At 44.8% G+C, this 14,716-nt stretch overlaps 1 protein-coding gene across 1 annotated transcript in view; it reads left to right on the plus strand.

The window, feature by feature from the left end:
* The window catches only part of ube2e2 (ubiquitin-conjugating enzyme E2E 2), a 40,630-nt gene extending 30,255 nt beyond the window's left edge, over positions 1-10,375 (plus strand). The window contains exons 5-6 of the mRNA XM_086153781.1: positions 3,111-3,258; positions 9,481-10,375. Of these exons, the coding sequence (XP_086009907.1) occupies positions 3,111-3,258; positions 9,481-9,578 (246 nt within the window). The 3' untranslated portion in view covers positions 9,579-10,375. The remainder of the gene's footprint in view (positions 1-3,110; positions 3,259-9,480) is intronic.
* The last annotated feature ends 4,341 nt before the right edge of the window (positions 10,376-14,716 follow it).

Consider the following 14,716-nt stretch of genomic DNA (forward strand, 5'->3'; position numbering starts at 1 on the left):
ACTATAGAAATGCTGGAGTGGGGCAGAGTTGCTGAAAGCACCCAGACCTCAGGCATTAGACTGAGCCCGTCTCGCTTGCAGAGCCACAAGGAGTCCTTACATCGGGCCTGAAAAGATTGCCAGGTGGATGCTGCTCAGCTTGTGACCTGCAGCCAGCAGAGGAACGCAGGGTCCTAGTCATTGTTGCCAGGGATGGTGATTTATAACGCCGCCCCCATTCCTGAGGGATTTTTTGGGGAATGCCAAGGCTCATTAGAGGCTTCCTCTGTGGGGGTCGGGGTCAGCCGGGCCAGATGTTGGTGATTGGGGCATTGAGGCAGACGCCGGTGTCAAGTGTCTGAATCAAGCAGATGTCAAGCTCAAATCCGAGCCGGGGCGGCTTTCGAACACACCCCGCGATGTTTGCTTTGTCAAATGTGTGCGAAGAGAGTTTCAGCACAAAGGCAAGCAACACTAGCGTCTAGATGTGATGTCAGTGTCGGAGGTGGGGGCGCAAGGAGGCTGTTTACTGCGATGAGTGACGGAATTAATTTGCACTTGCGTGTCAGGAGGAAGACTCCCAATATTCAGAGTGACAACAAAACTGTTGTTTTATTTTGCGGCGGTTGGATTTTATGCCATGGTGCCCTCTGTTGGTCATTCTCTCCCTGCAGAGAAAAAAGGGAAAGGTGTTGCAACGCGAGGAAGATGGGAGCCGGAGCTGATTTCACCGCGTTTGACGTCCAAAAATACAAAGACCACGGGACGCGTCAGTGTCTGACCGGGCTGAAACCCTGTCCTCCCGGAGGACAGTATGTATTACTGCTCCACTGCACGGGAAGAAAAAGTGACAAATGGTGTTAAATGGCCCTCAATTGAGCAATTGAGCTGACCTATTATACTGGTGCTGATGCTGATACATTAATGTTGATGCGAGTCAAGGGGACCCTGTCATTATTTCCAGCTGAAAAGGTTCTCACCCTGATGGAAACTGTAAATTTAGATGAAAACCACCCATCCTACCCTTGAAAGCTCTCTCTCTCTCTCTCTCTCTCTCGTCCTCGGGTCGCAGTCGCCTCAGCCGGCCTCCGCTGGCATCTCTGGCATTTTCATCATCTTTTCAGCGGCGGTGCTGACTGCGTACCAAGCATTCACCGCGAGGCCACTGATACGGAAAGGCAACAAGGACGAAACACATGCGCATTTAATATTCACATTTAATGAGCCGGGATTAGAGAATTTCGACTTCGTATTTTTACACTGCCACTCAAACGGGTTATCAGAATAGTTGGCGGTTGATTTATTCAAGCAATTATTGCAGCTGCGGCACGTCGTGAAGGGGGAATATTTGTTTTAAAAAATTTTAAAAGCACCACAAACTGAAACCATCCTGTGAACTCACTGTAAAACTGCAGTTTCATATTGTTCTAACATTCTGAAGACCCGTTCAACTCCCCTCAAACTGAAGAGGAAGATCTTCCTCTCCCGATTAATCAATAATGAAAATGATCGCCAGCTGCACTCAGAGGATGAACCTTGAGGTGCTGAATTTTTTAATACTATTTCCTGCCTTCATGAGATCATTAGTGGGAAAACTCCCAGTAACTGTCTCTCATCCCAAGAAGTTAATAAATCAAAGATTTGTCTTTTTTTTCTTTAACCAGCCAGTAAACGGCCTTTGATGGAGGCAGGCGATTGCTGAGATCAGCGTTACAGAAATTCTCAGTAAAATAAATAAAAGCGTGTCGGATTAGAGGCGAATTAGCTTTTAATTGTGCGAAGTTTGCTGATTGCCATGCATCTGTGCAGTAAGCGCCAGCCCAGATTCACGGGAGGAAGATATTCCTGCTAATAGAATGCACAACAGCTGCTCTCTAGCAGTAACTTTAAAAGGGGGGGGCGACTCAAAGATTTACCATCTGTTTTGATTCACAAACCTGGAGGTTTGAAGAGAGAGGCTGAAATGAAACAACTAAATTTAGCTCAATTTGTTTTTCTGTCTGTTTGCTGCTTTGTGTGATGTTGGGTCTTTTTTCATTTTTTTTTTCATTATTATCTATTCAATCGACATCCCGGGCAACGCCCTCCAGGACCGAGCATCACAAAGTGAAACAACATAGGCACCCAGAATAGTTGTGGAATCCTAAAACCTGGCTCTTGGCTCGAGGTTAGCCCAGCAAGCACGGCGCAGCGAGTGCAGGTCATTTTGAATCAACGCCGTTAACAACAACGGAATTAATACAGGGAGGTTTCCCAACAGCAATCTGACCACTAAACACCTTGAGATTTGGGGGCGGAGGGGAGAAAACTTAGCTGCACAGATTAAATTATTAATCAAGCTGTCAAATTACTGATTTATGGCTTTAAATGATGCATTTTCAAAAAAAAAATTACAACTCTCTAATCCCAGCTCACTGAATGTGAATATTTTCATGTTCGATGGCTCAGATATCTGTGGGCTGAGGACGTGAGACCGTGGGCTGACACATTGACTCACCCTAATCTTGTAATGGACTCAATGTACAAGATTTCTTTTTCCTGAAGATGTCATATGAGCTCATTTTGAGGCGGCCCGGGTTTGATTCGGTGGTCGCTCTCTCTCTTTGCTATTAAACCCCAAGAGTCCAATCATGCTGAATACAGGGCTTCAGAGATATCGACGCAAACACCTCTAGGGTTAAATGGTAAATGGTTTCCACTTCTATAGCTCTTTCGCGCCTTGCAATTTCAAAGGTATTTATGCCGGGTTACATTCAGCGATTCACACAACCTGATGGCACTAGTGCTGCCATGCAAGGTGTTAAACAGGCAATCATGACCAACCAACTCAGGGTTTGGTGTCTTTCTCATTGATAAAACTACAACCCTGTTTTAACAGTTTTCTGACATTTCATCAGCCTGTGTACAAACCCAACAACGGGTATAGTTGTAGACCGCTTGATCGATGATGAAGCCCTATGAAAGTGACCAGAGAGGAGCGATCGCAGGGGTTGTAGTCTGTTTCCAGTAAAGGGACCTGTTTGCATGACGGTCCAAACGGTCCACCAACAGGCTTTTCCTACCCGTTTTTTTTCCAGAACATATCACCTGTGCTCTGTCTGTATATCTCAAGGACATCTTTGTGCGTGCAGGTAACTTTCCGCACGAGGATCTATCACTGCAACATCAACAGTCAGGGCGTGATCTGCCTGGACATCCTGAAGGACAACTGGAGTCCCGCCCTCACCATCTCCAAGGTGCTGCTGTCCATCTGCTCCCTGCTCACAGACTGTAACCCAGGTGAGCTCGTTTTCGCGGTTTTCATCGCTTTATTGCCTCAGGGTATGAACTTCTTTGACGATGGTAAACATTCTGGACACTTTTCAATTTTCAATTATGTCTACGCGTCTAAATTCCAAATCTTGTTCACAGGGTTTTTGCTCAAACTACATTACTACTTTGTTGTTGATTGAAATCAAGATTAAATACTTCTTCTTTTCCTTCTGGCTGTTCCCCTCAGGGGTCACCACAGCCAATTATCATACTCCATCTAACCCTCTCCTGCGCCCTCTTCTCTTACACCAACTAACATCCTGTCCTCTTTCACTCCATCCAAAACATCCATCCACAACATATAACATATTTCTAATCCTTTAATGGACTCCCTGCTGATCCCATCCGTCCCTCCAATTCAAGATGCTTGTCTTTATGTGACCTGTGTTGAACCCCTTTTAGTGAAAGCCGAAAGACGAATCCGTTCAAGCCTCTCATAGAAGCCAGAATATGCCTGTGTCCAATGTGCAGCGCTTTCTGCGATATTTGAAGATAAAAACATCTCGTATCCCACTGTATTTCCCAGGAAGGGATTCTCACATGAGCCAAATCAGGGCCATCCCTCTTTCAGCACTATAAACCCTGCTTCCCACAGTGAAACATTTCCTCCCTTGAAGACTTGAAAAACTGACCAAAAAAAAGAAGACATAAAATTATTGAAAATCGTCAATTTTGTTTCCCAACGGCCCTCTTTTTTTTAATTTTCCTTTTTTCGTCTTGTCTTCGCTGCCCCGAGCATTTCCAGCAGCACATTCAGCAGAGAAAAGAATCACATCACCGCATTTCTGCAGCTCCGACGGCTCATTCTGTATCCGACAAAAGACTCCAGTTCTCTAAAGAGCCGTTCATTCGCCTCCCATCAATCGAACCCTTGATTTATCGTCGCTTTTTCGGAGATGTCAGGGTCCTAATGTGTGGCGACACAACGGTTTTCTCGAGCGTTTGTTATCGTACAATGTAAAAGCCATTTACTGCTGATGGTCCCTTCCCCGCTTTGAATGCAGTTTATTTTTCACTCAAGGCCAAATTTCAAGTTGACGCGCAGTGTGTTGACGCCGTATTAAGTAATCCTTGACTCTTGCAAACCCTCATTGTTTCCCGCGCTGACAGATCTCTGGCGCAGTCGAGATGTCATAAACAACGGTGGAATTGTATTTTCACAGCAGACGAAGGAACACGAGCTTTTCACAGCTGTTAAGTTGAGAAGTAATATCATAAGACACCGCGAGACTAAACAATCCTGATTTGCCATTTAGTTTTTTGGATTCGGCTGAATCTCAGGAGGCTCCGTCCGCTGTCATCCAGTGAGTGAGCATGAAGAGGTGGGAATGACTCATGAATCACCGCGGGCCGAGAAAATAGCAGCTAAGACGGAAAAAGTCGGAACGTGGGAAAAGAAGAGTTTGGACCAGAAGTATTGATCGCAAATCCTTCGCAGCCTTTTTGAAGAGGCGAGGCACGTTGTTTACTGCTGCTCTGAGCTCGTCGTGGTGTATTTTGAGAATAACAGGTGGCTCGAAATGACGCCACTTTCAAACTCATTGTCCCGGTTTTCACGACTCGTCTCCGTCCACCTCCCGAGAGCTTCCCGGAGGTTTTGCTTTTTATTTGATTGGCCGGCTTCGAACAGAATCAAGGACAAATCCGTGTCCACTGTGGCACGAAATAATAAACTGAAGGACACAAAGTCCCATCTAGGCTAAAGTGGATGGCAGAGGTTTGTAACCACCAGAATAAAATTCTTCCTCCGCATAGCAAGAAGATCGCTGGTTCAATTTCGACAGGGGACCTTTTTTTGTGGAGTCTCCATGATTTCTCCTGGTTCTCCAGTTTCCTCCCTCAGCTCAAAAACATGCAGGAGGTTCATCTGAGACCCTAAATTTCCTAAAATGTGAAATAGACCATGAATGGTTGTGTGTCTCTATATGTGGCCCCGTGATTGACCGGCCACCAGTCCAGGGTAGAATCGCAACTCGCCCAATCGCGACTGGAACAGGCTCCAGCGCCCCCATGCCCTTGAGAGCAGGATAAGCGGTATACATCATGAATGACTTAATAAGTTAATTAAATTTTCATCCCTATTTACTGTATAGTTCACAAAAATCAATCTTAATCACTGCAAATTATTTTAATTGCATTTTTCTTAATCGGGTCATGAAAAAATAACAGTTATTAGTGAAAATGCAATTCATGCATGCATGCACACAAAAAAAAGATCATTTGCTGTTAATTAGGTAATGACTATCTCTCTTTGACCTGCATGGTCCAAAAAAATCCAGCTATTGACCAAATTGACTGAATTTAATGCTTCCTTAGTATGGAATGGTTCAAAGCAAGATAATAATGGTGAATAAAAAACATTTGCAGCCGGCATCAGTCAAACTTCAGGGGGAGGTTTGATTGAATTGGTGCATCCGAACAGTTTGTTTGGAGTTTTCCTGAGAAGTCTGTCTGCGGCAGATTCTCTCACATCCCCGTAAAAGACCACCTTAAAGCTAACTCGGGTGCTGACACTTCTTTGAGGGGGAAAAAAACAGCATTTCACTTATCAGGGGAAGAGATGACACTTAGTTCTGCCTCTGGATTTGCTGTTTTGGCTTCCCAGTCTCGACATTCTGAACCAGCCCAGTGTGAAATAAAGTGCGACTCCGACTGCAAACTGTCAACAACGCGGCAGGGGGGCGAGGGGATGGGGGGGCACTTTACATCCCAGACTCAGACTCGTCCCATTGTTGCTGCAGCAGGATGTCTGACGTGCGCTGTGCAGGATGATGTTTATGTTGGGTCCCTGGAGGGCTGTTTAAAACGATCTCTCAGCGGAAGGGATACGTCTGTGTTCCCTTTAACGCTGGGTTTCAGGCTCGTGTATGTTCAGGAAACAACAGCGAATCTGTTGTTTCCAGTCAGCCCTGGGTCCAGCGGGCCGAATCAGAAACACGTTTTAAAATTATGCAATAACTCAGGATGCCTTTTGCTGTATCGTCCCGCAAACGATGGATTAAACCTCTGCTTCCGGGCTCCTCATTTGGGGCCAGCGATGTTCAGAGGCGTGGAATCAAGTGACTTGAACTTGAGGCACAAATATACAGTGGAGAGAACAAGTACTTGATAAACTGCTGATTTTTCAGCTTTTCACACTTGTAAAGTATGTAGAGGACTATAATTTTTATCATAGGTACTCTTCAACTGTGAGTGACAGAATCTAAAACAAAAATCCAGAAAAACAGGTTTTATGATTTTCAAGTAATTAATTTTCTTGTAATTGCATGACATAAGTACATCAGAATAACAGAACTTAATATTTGGTACAGAAACCTTTGTCTGCAATTACAGATCAGTCATTTCCTGTAGTTCTTGACCAGGCTTGCACACACTGCCGCAGGGATTTTGGCCCAGTCCTCCATACAGACCTTATCCAGATCCTTCAGGTTTCTGAGCAGTCACTGGGCAATATGGACTGTCAGCTCCCTCCAAAGATTTTCTATTGGGTTCAGATCTGGAGACTGGCTAGGCCACTCCAGGACCTTGAGATGCTTCTTATGGATCCACTTCTTAGTTGCCCTGGCTGTGTTTTCCAAGTTATTGTCATGCTGGAAGAGCCAGCCACGGTCCATCTTCAAGTTTCTTACTGAGGGAAGGAGGTTTTCGGCCAAGAGCTTGTGATACATGGAAGAGCCGCAATTCTTACTGGTTGGTAGGTGGTCAAATACTCATGTCATGTAATAAAATGCAAATCAATTACTTAAAAATCATGCAATGTGTTTTTTTCTAGATTTTTGTTTTAGATTCTGTCACACAGTTGAAGAGTACCTATGATAAAAATTACAGACCTCTACATGCTTTACAAGTGGGAAAAGCTGAAAAATCAGCAGTATATCATATAATCAGCAGTATATCAAATACTTGTTCTCCCCAGTGTTCGACATACTTGTCTCAAACAAAATCAGTCAAGTCAATGTAAAAGATTATAACACAAATGTATAAATTCAAGAAAATTGAATCATAAGCCGCTTTGTAGGAACGTTTTGCAATTCCTAGAACCTTTTCAGTAACTTGGTCTTTCTTGGTGCAATCATACAGCAGAGGAACCAGGGACTATGGACCTTCGTTCCTCGAACCATTTTAGCTCCTACTCTAAGGAAGGGTGGGTTTGTAAGTTCTTGGTGATCGTTAGAACTCATAAACTACGCCCATTACCAGATACTTCTTTTGGACTGCAAGGTGCCATTTTTTTAAAGACTATTGCGGTCACTGGTCAGTTTTCTTGTGACACAATTGACAGAACCGTCCAGAAATGGACCGACGAGGAGATCTCAGCTATTCTGGCCTGCTACACCAAAGAGGGGTTTCCAGGGCTCGCACAGAAACAGCAACATTTTGGCCATGTACAGTTAGCTTACAGCGGGGTTTTTCACACAGCGAGAAACAGCACAAGGCGATCATAAAAGCACTTCAACCCATCTGATAGTCCACAGTTATTATCCCCACCGTGGTGGTTGGTTTTTGTGTGCGCCCCTTTAGGTGCACATCCCTTAACTGCCCATGAGAATGCGGAACTGAAAGGTTCCCCTGAGGGAGGCTAGTTCCTGGAACAAAAGCAGCTTTAGTACCCTGTTCATGAACCCCCCATGATCTGTATACTTATTCTACGATACACTTGAAAATAATCCAGGAAGTCACATGTCCCAAGAACACATTAGGACAATTTTAGGACTCGAGACGCATCATTAAAGACCCGTGACTTGCTCGTGACTCGCCTGTCCTGTATTGGAACTTTACATGAAAGCCTTCAGGGGCCTTGCAAATGGCAGAATGTTAATTTGAGGCTGCCCGGGAGTCAGAGCATAATTCATGACATAAGTCTACATCGGCGCAACACGTCAGGCAGAACCCACAAGTGATAAATACGTGGACATAACAGCCGTGTGATGAAGTGATGTACAGCCGAGGTCGCGCTCGTCTCTCATGCCCCGCTGTGACATCTGCCCTTTTACAATTAGTTTTACGACATCTAAACACAGCCCAGGGAGTGCAGACTCATAAAACTCCTGGAAATATAATAAAGAAAAAAATGTTTTTTATGGAACTGTGCCCGCAGCAACTGCGGCCGCCGGCGGTCACATCTGTCTCGCTCTCACAATTACATCTTAAAGCCAAACGAGGGAAGTCCTTCATATCTCCGCAAAAAAAAAAAGCCCGCCTGGACTCAGAGACGATTGGACCCTGGTGTGGGGTCAAAGGTCGAGGCCGCTGCGACCTGAGGAATTTGGTTTCTGATTAGGACGCACATACAAACGTCAGATGAAATAATGACGTGACGACGCTACGTGTCCCCAAGGGTCAAAGGTCGGTTTACTGCTGGACATTCTTGTACGAAGCAAAGGGAGGTCAAGCTTCGCTTTATACATTTAGGCCCCTTAAATTGACATAAACAGTCATGATAGGGGTTTGGCTGTTGTTGCACGACACTGATGGACGGTTTGCAACAAGCAGCCTCACTGGATTTCAGTTTTGACGCTACGTTTTTTTTGCTTTCTGAACAACTTGCAAAAATGCAATCAACTTCAGCCGTTGTTGGCATGTAAATCTAAATCGTCTTGGTGCCCACGTCACAGCCTCCAAGCAACTTCAGCATCCAAACACGGCTGCAGACACAACTCACTAGTCTCAACAGATTGATGAAAGACTGATAGCTTAGGTTTTCATATTCTGACAGTGAGTGATCTGCCACAATGTGAATATTGCCATAAGGTTGTTGTGATTTTTAAATCTTCCTCAGCCAATCACCTGCCTCCATCCAACCCTCTCCTCTGTGTCCTCTTCTCTAACACAAACTAAATTCATGCTCATTTTAGCCCAATCCATAAATCGTCCTCCTGCCTGCCAGTTCCAACCTCAGCATCCTTCTGCGGAGGCCTTCATCTCCACTTCCAACATGTGCTGTCCCTCTGATGGACTCACTCCCGATCCTGTCTCTCAGCATATTTTCGCCACCTTTCCTAGCATTCTTGCCAACGCTCCTTAATCACCCCTGACACTTAACTCCACCCAGATCCCTGTTTCTATCACCTAAAATGGCACCCTTGAAAATGTTGTTTGCAAATGTTTTGTTTTTTGTTTGTGAGGCATATTTATAAGTTACCCGTTGATTCCACCTGACTGTCTCTGGCCTCTCTGTCTCCCTTGCAGCCGACCCCCTGGTGGGCAGCATCGCCACACAGTACCTGACCAACAGAACAGAGCATGACAGAATAGCCAAGCAGTGGACGAAGAGATACGCCACATAGATCCCCCCCCCTTCCCAAACCCCTCCGCCGTGAACCACGCCCCCCTCGACACCCCCACCTTCCACTGTACCACTCTCTACCTCTTTCTCCCCCCCCTTGTCTGTCAAAGCACACTCACTAAGTGCATCGGTATACCTGCCCCCCCTCCCGCTCTTCTTCCCCCCCCTCTGCATTTTATCGACCTTTTCTGTGTTAAAAAAAAAACACAAAACCACGGAAAAAAAAACACAAAAAACTTTAAACTAAATAAAAAAAAAATTGTCCTTTGTTCCTTGGTGACTTGAAAGCTTCTTTTTTATACAAAGAGTAGATTGGGATTTTTATTTTCCAATATCTGAATGTTGGAAGTATTGTATTGGAAAAAACAACAAAAAAAAACAACAGAATATTATAATTATCATACGCATTGTCCTCCGGCTATACAGTATGTATTCTCATTTTCTCTGTGGCACCTCGAACAAACATGCAGAATATATGCTTTTACTTTTTCCTTGTTAATGTTTTATTTTTTTTAATTTTTTTTTTAATTTGTCATCAGTATGTTATCTGCATGGAACAGGAAGGTTTGCGTCAATGGACCCTTCATGCTTTTTAACTCCCTCTGATTTTGTTTGTACTGTATGTATTTTTTCAAAGGCTTTTGAGGCAGACCACAAAAGTATAGGTCTGCCTGTGAAAGAGGCAGGACTTGTATATTTACTGGCTACCCGCCACCTCTGCAATTGCAGAGTGGTTTGTTGTGCACTTGTATTACTGAAACACCCAATAAAACACACTGTGGTTGGCTTGTGAGAAAAGGCCAGGCTCCGTCTCTGCTTGACTTTTTTTTTTCTTTTTTTTTGCTACAGCGGCCACATCCTTAAATATTTACACTTATTAAGTAATTTGCACTTATTTTCAACAACAATCGTGTCAGCCGCGAATGAACTCCTGTGAAAATCCATAGATAAATAAACCTTAAAAGGGAAAGAGGGAAGTGCTCAGGAAATAATCCGGACGTAAGTTGAGTCGGGATTCCGCTGATTGGATCAGGAAGGGGTTATAATTGCAATCCAGGAAAGCAACAGTTTTTGTGATTACATTGATAACACCCCACCCCCGCCCCCGACACGTTTTTTTAATTTTATGTTTACTCTACTGCCCGAACTGCGTTCCAAAACGTGGAAACTTGCTGCCATTCCCAGACAATGTGGTGGCATGTTAGCAGCTTAGCTCGCTGTGGAGATGCCAAATACTTCACTGGATGTGAAATTCTAAAATTGGCAATCGTACTGTTGCCTAAGTAACCGTAAAGGCCGGAGAGAAGCCCGCCTTTTCCAGCACGCTATCGAGACCAGGGATTGTTGAAAGTCGTTCTTAAAATTACTTCTGCAGCACCTTGGCCACTCCTCTCAGAATCACGCACACACAGAATCGGCGCAGAATTTTTCGACTCACCAAAAGAGATGTTTATTTTGTGTTTCTAATAAAGCACTGGTGTGAGCCGACGGTGGAAAATCCAGCCTGGAGACGGCAGAAAAACCTGGTGAGCACAAAGTCTGTTGGACAGATGGCATCAGGAAACACGACTGCCAAACACTCATTTTCATTACTTTATGGAGATATTTTGGATGAAATATCAATATACACACATGAAGATTAAAGATAATGTGAAAAATGTTGACCTTCCTAACACGGGCCGTCCACGTGACAGGCTCAAGAATAACATCAGATAATAAAAAAAAAAGTGAAATAAATGATACCGTCCTTTCATTGGTGTTTTTAAATTAAATGCATCTGGAATGACTGTTTAAAAACGTTAAAAAAACACGCAGAGGTAACAACGCGGTGACGAATCTCAAAGAGCAGGAACCCCAGCTTTATCGCGTCTGGGCGACAGACAGCGAGGAAGCAACTGGTGAAGGGATGGTTTTCCGAATGGAATCTGGGTCTGAGCGGCCATCCATCTTCTCGTCTCGCAGCGGGGATTTTTACAATGAGGCGAAACCTCTCTTTCCCCCCCACCGAAAAAAAATGGCATCTTCCTTAAAGTTGGTTGAGAAAGTGCTGATGGGGCAACAGCTCCTCCTCATTGGCGGGAACGTTCTCCTGATTTGTTGCTTTTTAGAAAAAGCTGATCGTCCAAATCACGGCGGGGGTGGATCGGTATAGTTCCAAGATGACAAAGTAGTGCATCTGACAGAATTTACTGAACGGCCGTACTTAAAATCGTGCGGCCGTTTTCATTTGTGTGAAGTGCTGAATCGATTCTATCTTATAGAGCAATTAGAGAGAGCTTTCTCACAAAGAAATGATTTAAACGGCTGCGGAGAGACCGACCAGTAGTACACTCCAACAGTCAGGCCTCCAAATGAGTGATATTTACTTGAGTGATTGCTTTACTTTGCTCGTTTCTACATCCTCTTAAAAAGGCCATTGCGCCATAATGGAATCTAAAATGGCTCAGCAGCCGGGAAAGTTAAACTCCTGAATTACGTGTTATTTGTGTAAGATCGGAGTAAAAATATGAAACAAACTATTTTGCCATGCAAAAAAAAAACTCAAATGGTCTTTTCCCAAAAAGGGGCTGGTAAATTCTCCTTCAGACAAAAAAAAACAACATTATGCACAACAATGCACCCGCGTGCCATATTTTGCAGATTATTATTTTAGAGGTCTTTAAGTAGAACCCATGGAAACGCACTGAAATATATTTATTATAATCCCCGGCAGCTCAGGCCCAGCGGAGAGCCGATTCCCTGCGAACCCCAGTGTTATTTTTGGGTTTGCCGTTTCCAGCCTCCCGCTGTAACTCCTGTGGGCACTTTGTAGATGAGAGAAGATTAAATTGATTTTTTTTTTTTTTTTGCATTCTCGAGCGCCATCCAGTAATGATTAGCAGTGTGACGATAAATCAATCGGCGCATTGATCAAACGATGGATAATCAGCCGTAATCAATGAAATATGAAAACAGAGCTATAAATAGCAACCTATGTGTCTGTGTGTGTGTGTGTGTGTGTGTGTCTTTTCTTTGAAATCCTTGAGGCAAAAGGAGCGCGACTGAATTTATAAAAAGCAACAAGTTCCAGACTGTTTCCCTCCGTTTTATCAACATAAATTAATCTCAATAAACTCTGGTTTTTAATGAAGGCTTTTTCATCCGAACAAGAGCTGAATTTATCATCCCTTTTATTTATTTATTCAAATCCCGCGTTCTGAGGCCCTCATTTAAACCTGAATTACGGCTCCGATTGGCCGGCGGTTTGCATAATAAGAGGAAGCCCATTAGCCCGTGGGCCGGTCGCCAGCGGGCTGCCCGCCAGCGTCTCCATGACGGCAGTAATGGCCGCCGAGATTATGAGCCCTGGATGTATTTTTCAACAAAGAAAGCAGGAAGGAGCTGATGGGTTACGGTATTTCGATATGGATTAATGAGTCGTGGGTCCTTGCGTGCAGAAATCTGCTCTCTCCTACGCAGGTTTGGTAAATTCATGAGGTTTCATTATGAATCCACTGGTTTGTTCTCGGATATGATGCACAAACAGGGATGGCAGATCAACCCGCGGGGCCCTGGAGATGATTATTCAGAGAGAAGAAAGTCCTGATGTACGGTTTTCTCTTCAGCTGTTTGACATCCTCCTACCACCCTGGATATCAGCAGAGATACGCAACCACTTTAAGGCCTACAGAACAGGAATCAGGGGAGAAATTTAGGACGTCAGAAGTAAAAATGTGGGAAAGCACTGATTTGATTTGTTCGTCCATCCATCTTCTGCAGCTTAGCATCATGGGGTCATGGATGCAGCAGTCAGAGCAGGGAGACCTGGACTTCCTTCTCTCCGACCGCTTCCTCCAGCTCTTCCAAGAGAATCCGAAGGCGTTCCCAGGCCAGCTGAGAGACAAAGCCCCCTCCACTTGGATCAGAATCCCAATCAGAATGGTTTATTGTCACTGAGACATTGCTGTTTCACCGAAAATAGTACGAAACATACATATGTATGAATTTAAAAGAAAGAAAATAAAGGATATATAAAGATAAAAAGACACGGTGGTGTTTGTATTGAACTTGAGAGAGATATTGCACATCTCGTCATTATTATTAGTCACTTTACAGTGTGTACTGAGCTTGGATAGAAGCTGTTCAGGAATCTTGAAGTGCAGGTCTTCAAGCACCTCCGTGCCTGCCAGAGGGCACGAAGTGGTGAAACCCCGGGTGCAACGAGTCTTGTGTTACGTCGTTAGCACGTATGCATCTGGACCTGTAGATGTCTTCGCGTGAGGGGGTGATCAATGCCTCTCTGTGTTGCCTTCCTCTCAGCCATGGTGCAGTTTGCAAAATCACCGGATGCAGAGGATGCTTTCCACAGAGCATCTGTGGAAAGACAGCAGCAGCTCCCCAGAGAGGTTGACTTTCCTCTGTGACCTCAGGATATAGACCTGCGCTCTCTTTACGAGGGCGTTGGTGTCTGAGGTCCATGAGAGGTCCCGGGAGATGTATGTCTCCGGAAGTCCACTATCATTTCTTTGGTTTCGTTGGAGTTCAGTGCCGGGTTCTTTTTAGATCACCAAGCTGTCAGTGGACTTTGTCCCGGTTTGCTGACTCATTATCATCTCGGATTAAATTCTGTCTATCTCTGAGGGAGAGCCCGGACACGGTGCAGAGGAGAGGGCTCAGCTCCTTCTTTACCGCCACGGACCGATGCGGAGTCTGCACCACTGCTGACGCCGTACCAATCTGCTCCATCCTTCCCCCACTCATGAACAAGACCCCCAAGATACTTGAAGTCCTCCAAATATCTGGCTATGCTGTGGACAGCAAAATAAGAATTTCATTGTACAAACTGTAATTATTCCAATAAACACTTAGGATCTCATTCCCAACCTCCACCTCTTCCCGGCCTCGGGTTTGGAGGTGCTGGTTTTCATCCAAAAGATCACGGTCCGAAAAAGCAAACAGGACCACATCGACTGCAAAAAGGCAGAGACTCCAAACATGAGGCCACCAAAGCGAATCCCCCTCAGCGCCCCGGCTGCACCTGGAAACTGCCCATAAAGGTTATGAACAGGAGGCTTAAAAAATGCTGGAAACCTTCACAGATTGGTCCTTTTTGCCCGACGCCCCCCCCGTCTGCGTTTCTGATGGTGTCAAGTTCATAAC

This window comes from Fistularia commersonii, chromosome 10, assembly GCF_037954325.1.
Source record: "Fistularia commersonii isolate RoL2024-O1a breed Wild chromosome 10, RoL_Fcom_v1.0, whole genome shotgun sequence".
In the NCBI taxonomy this organism is placed as follows: domain Eukaryota; kingdom Metazoa; phylum Chordata; class Actinopteri; order Syngnathiformes; family Fistulariidae; genus Fistularia; species Fistularia commersonii.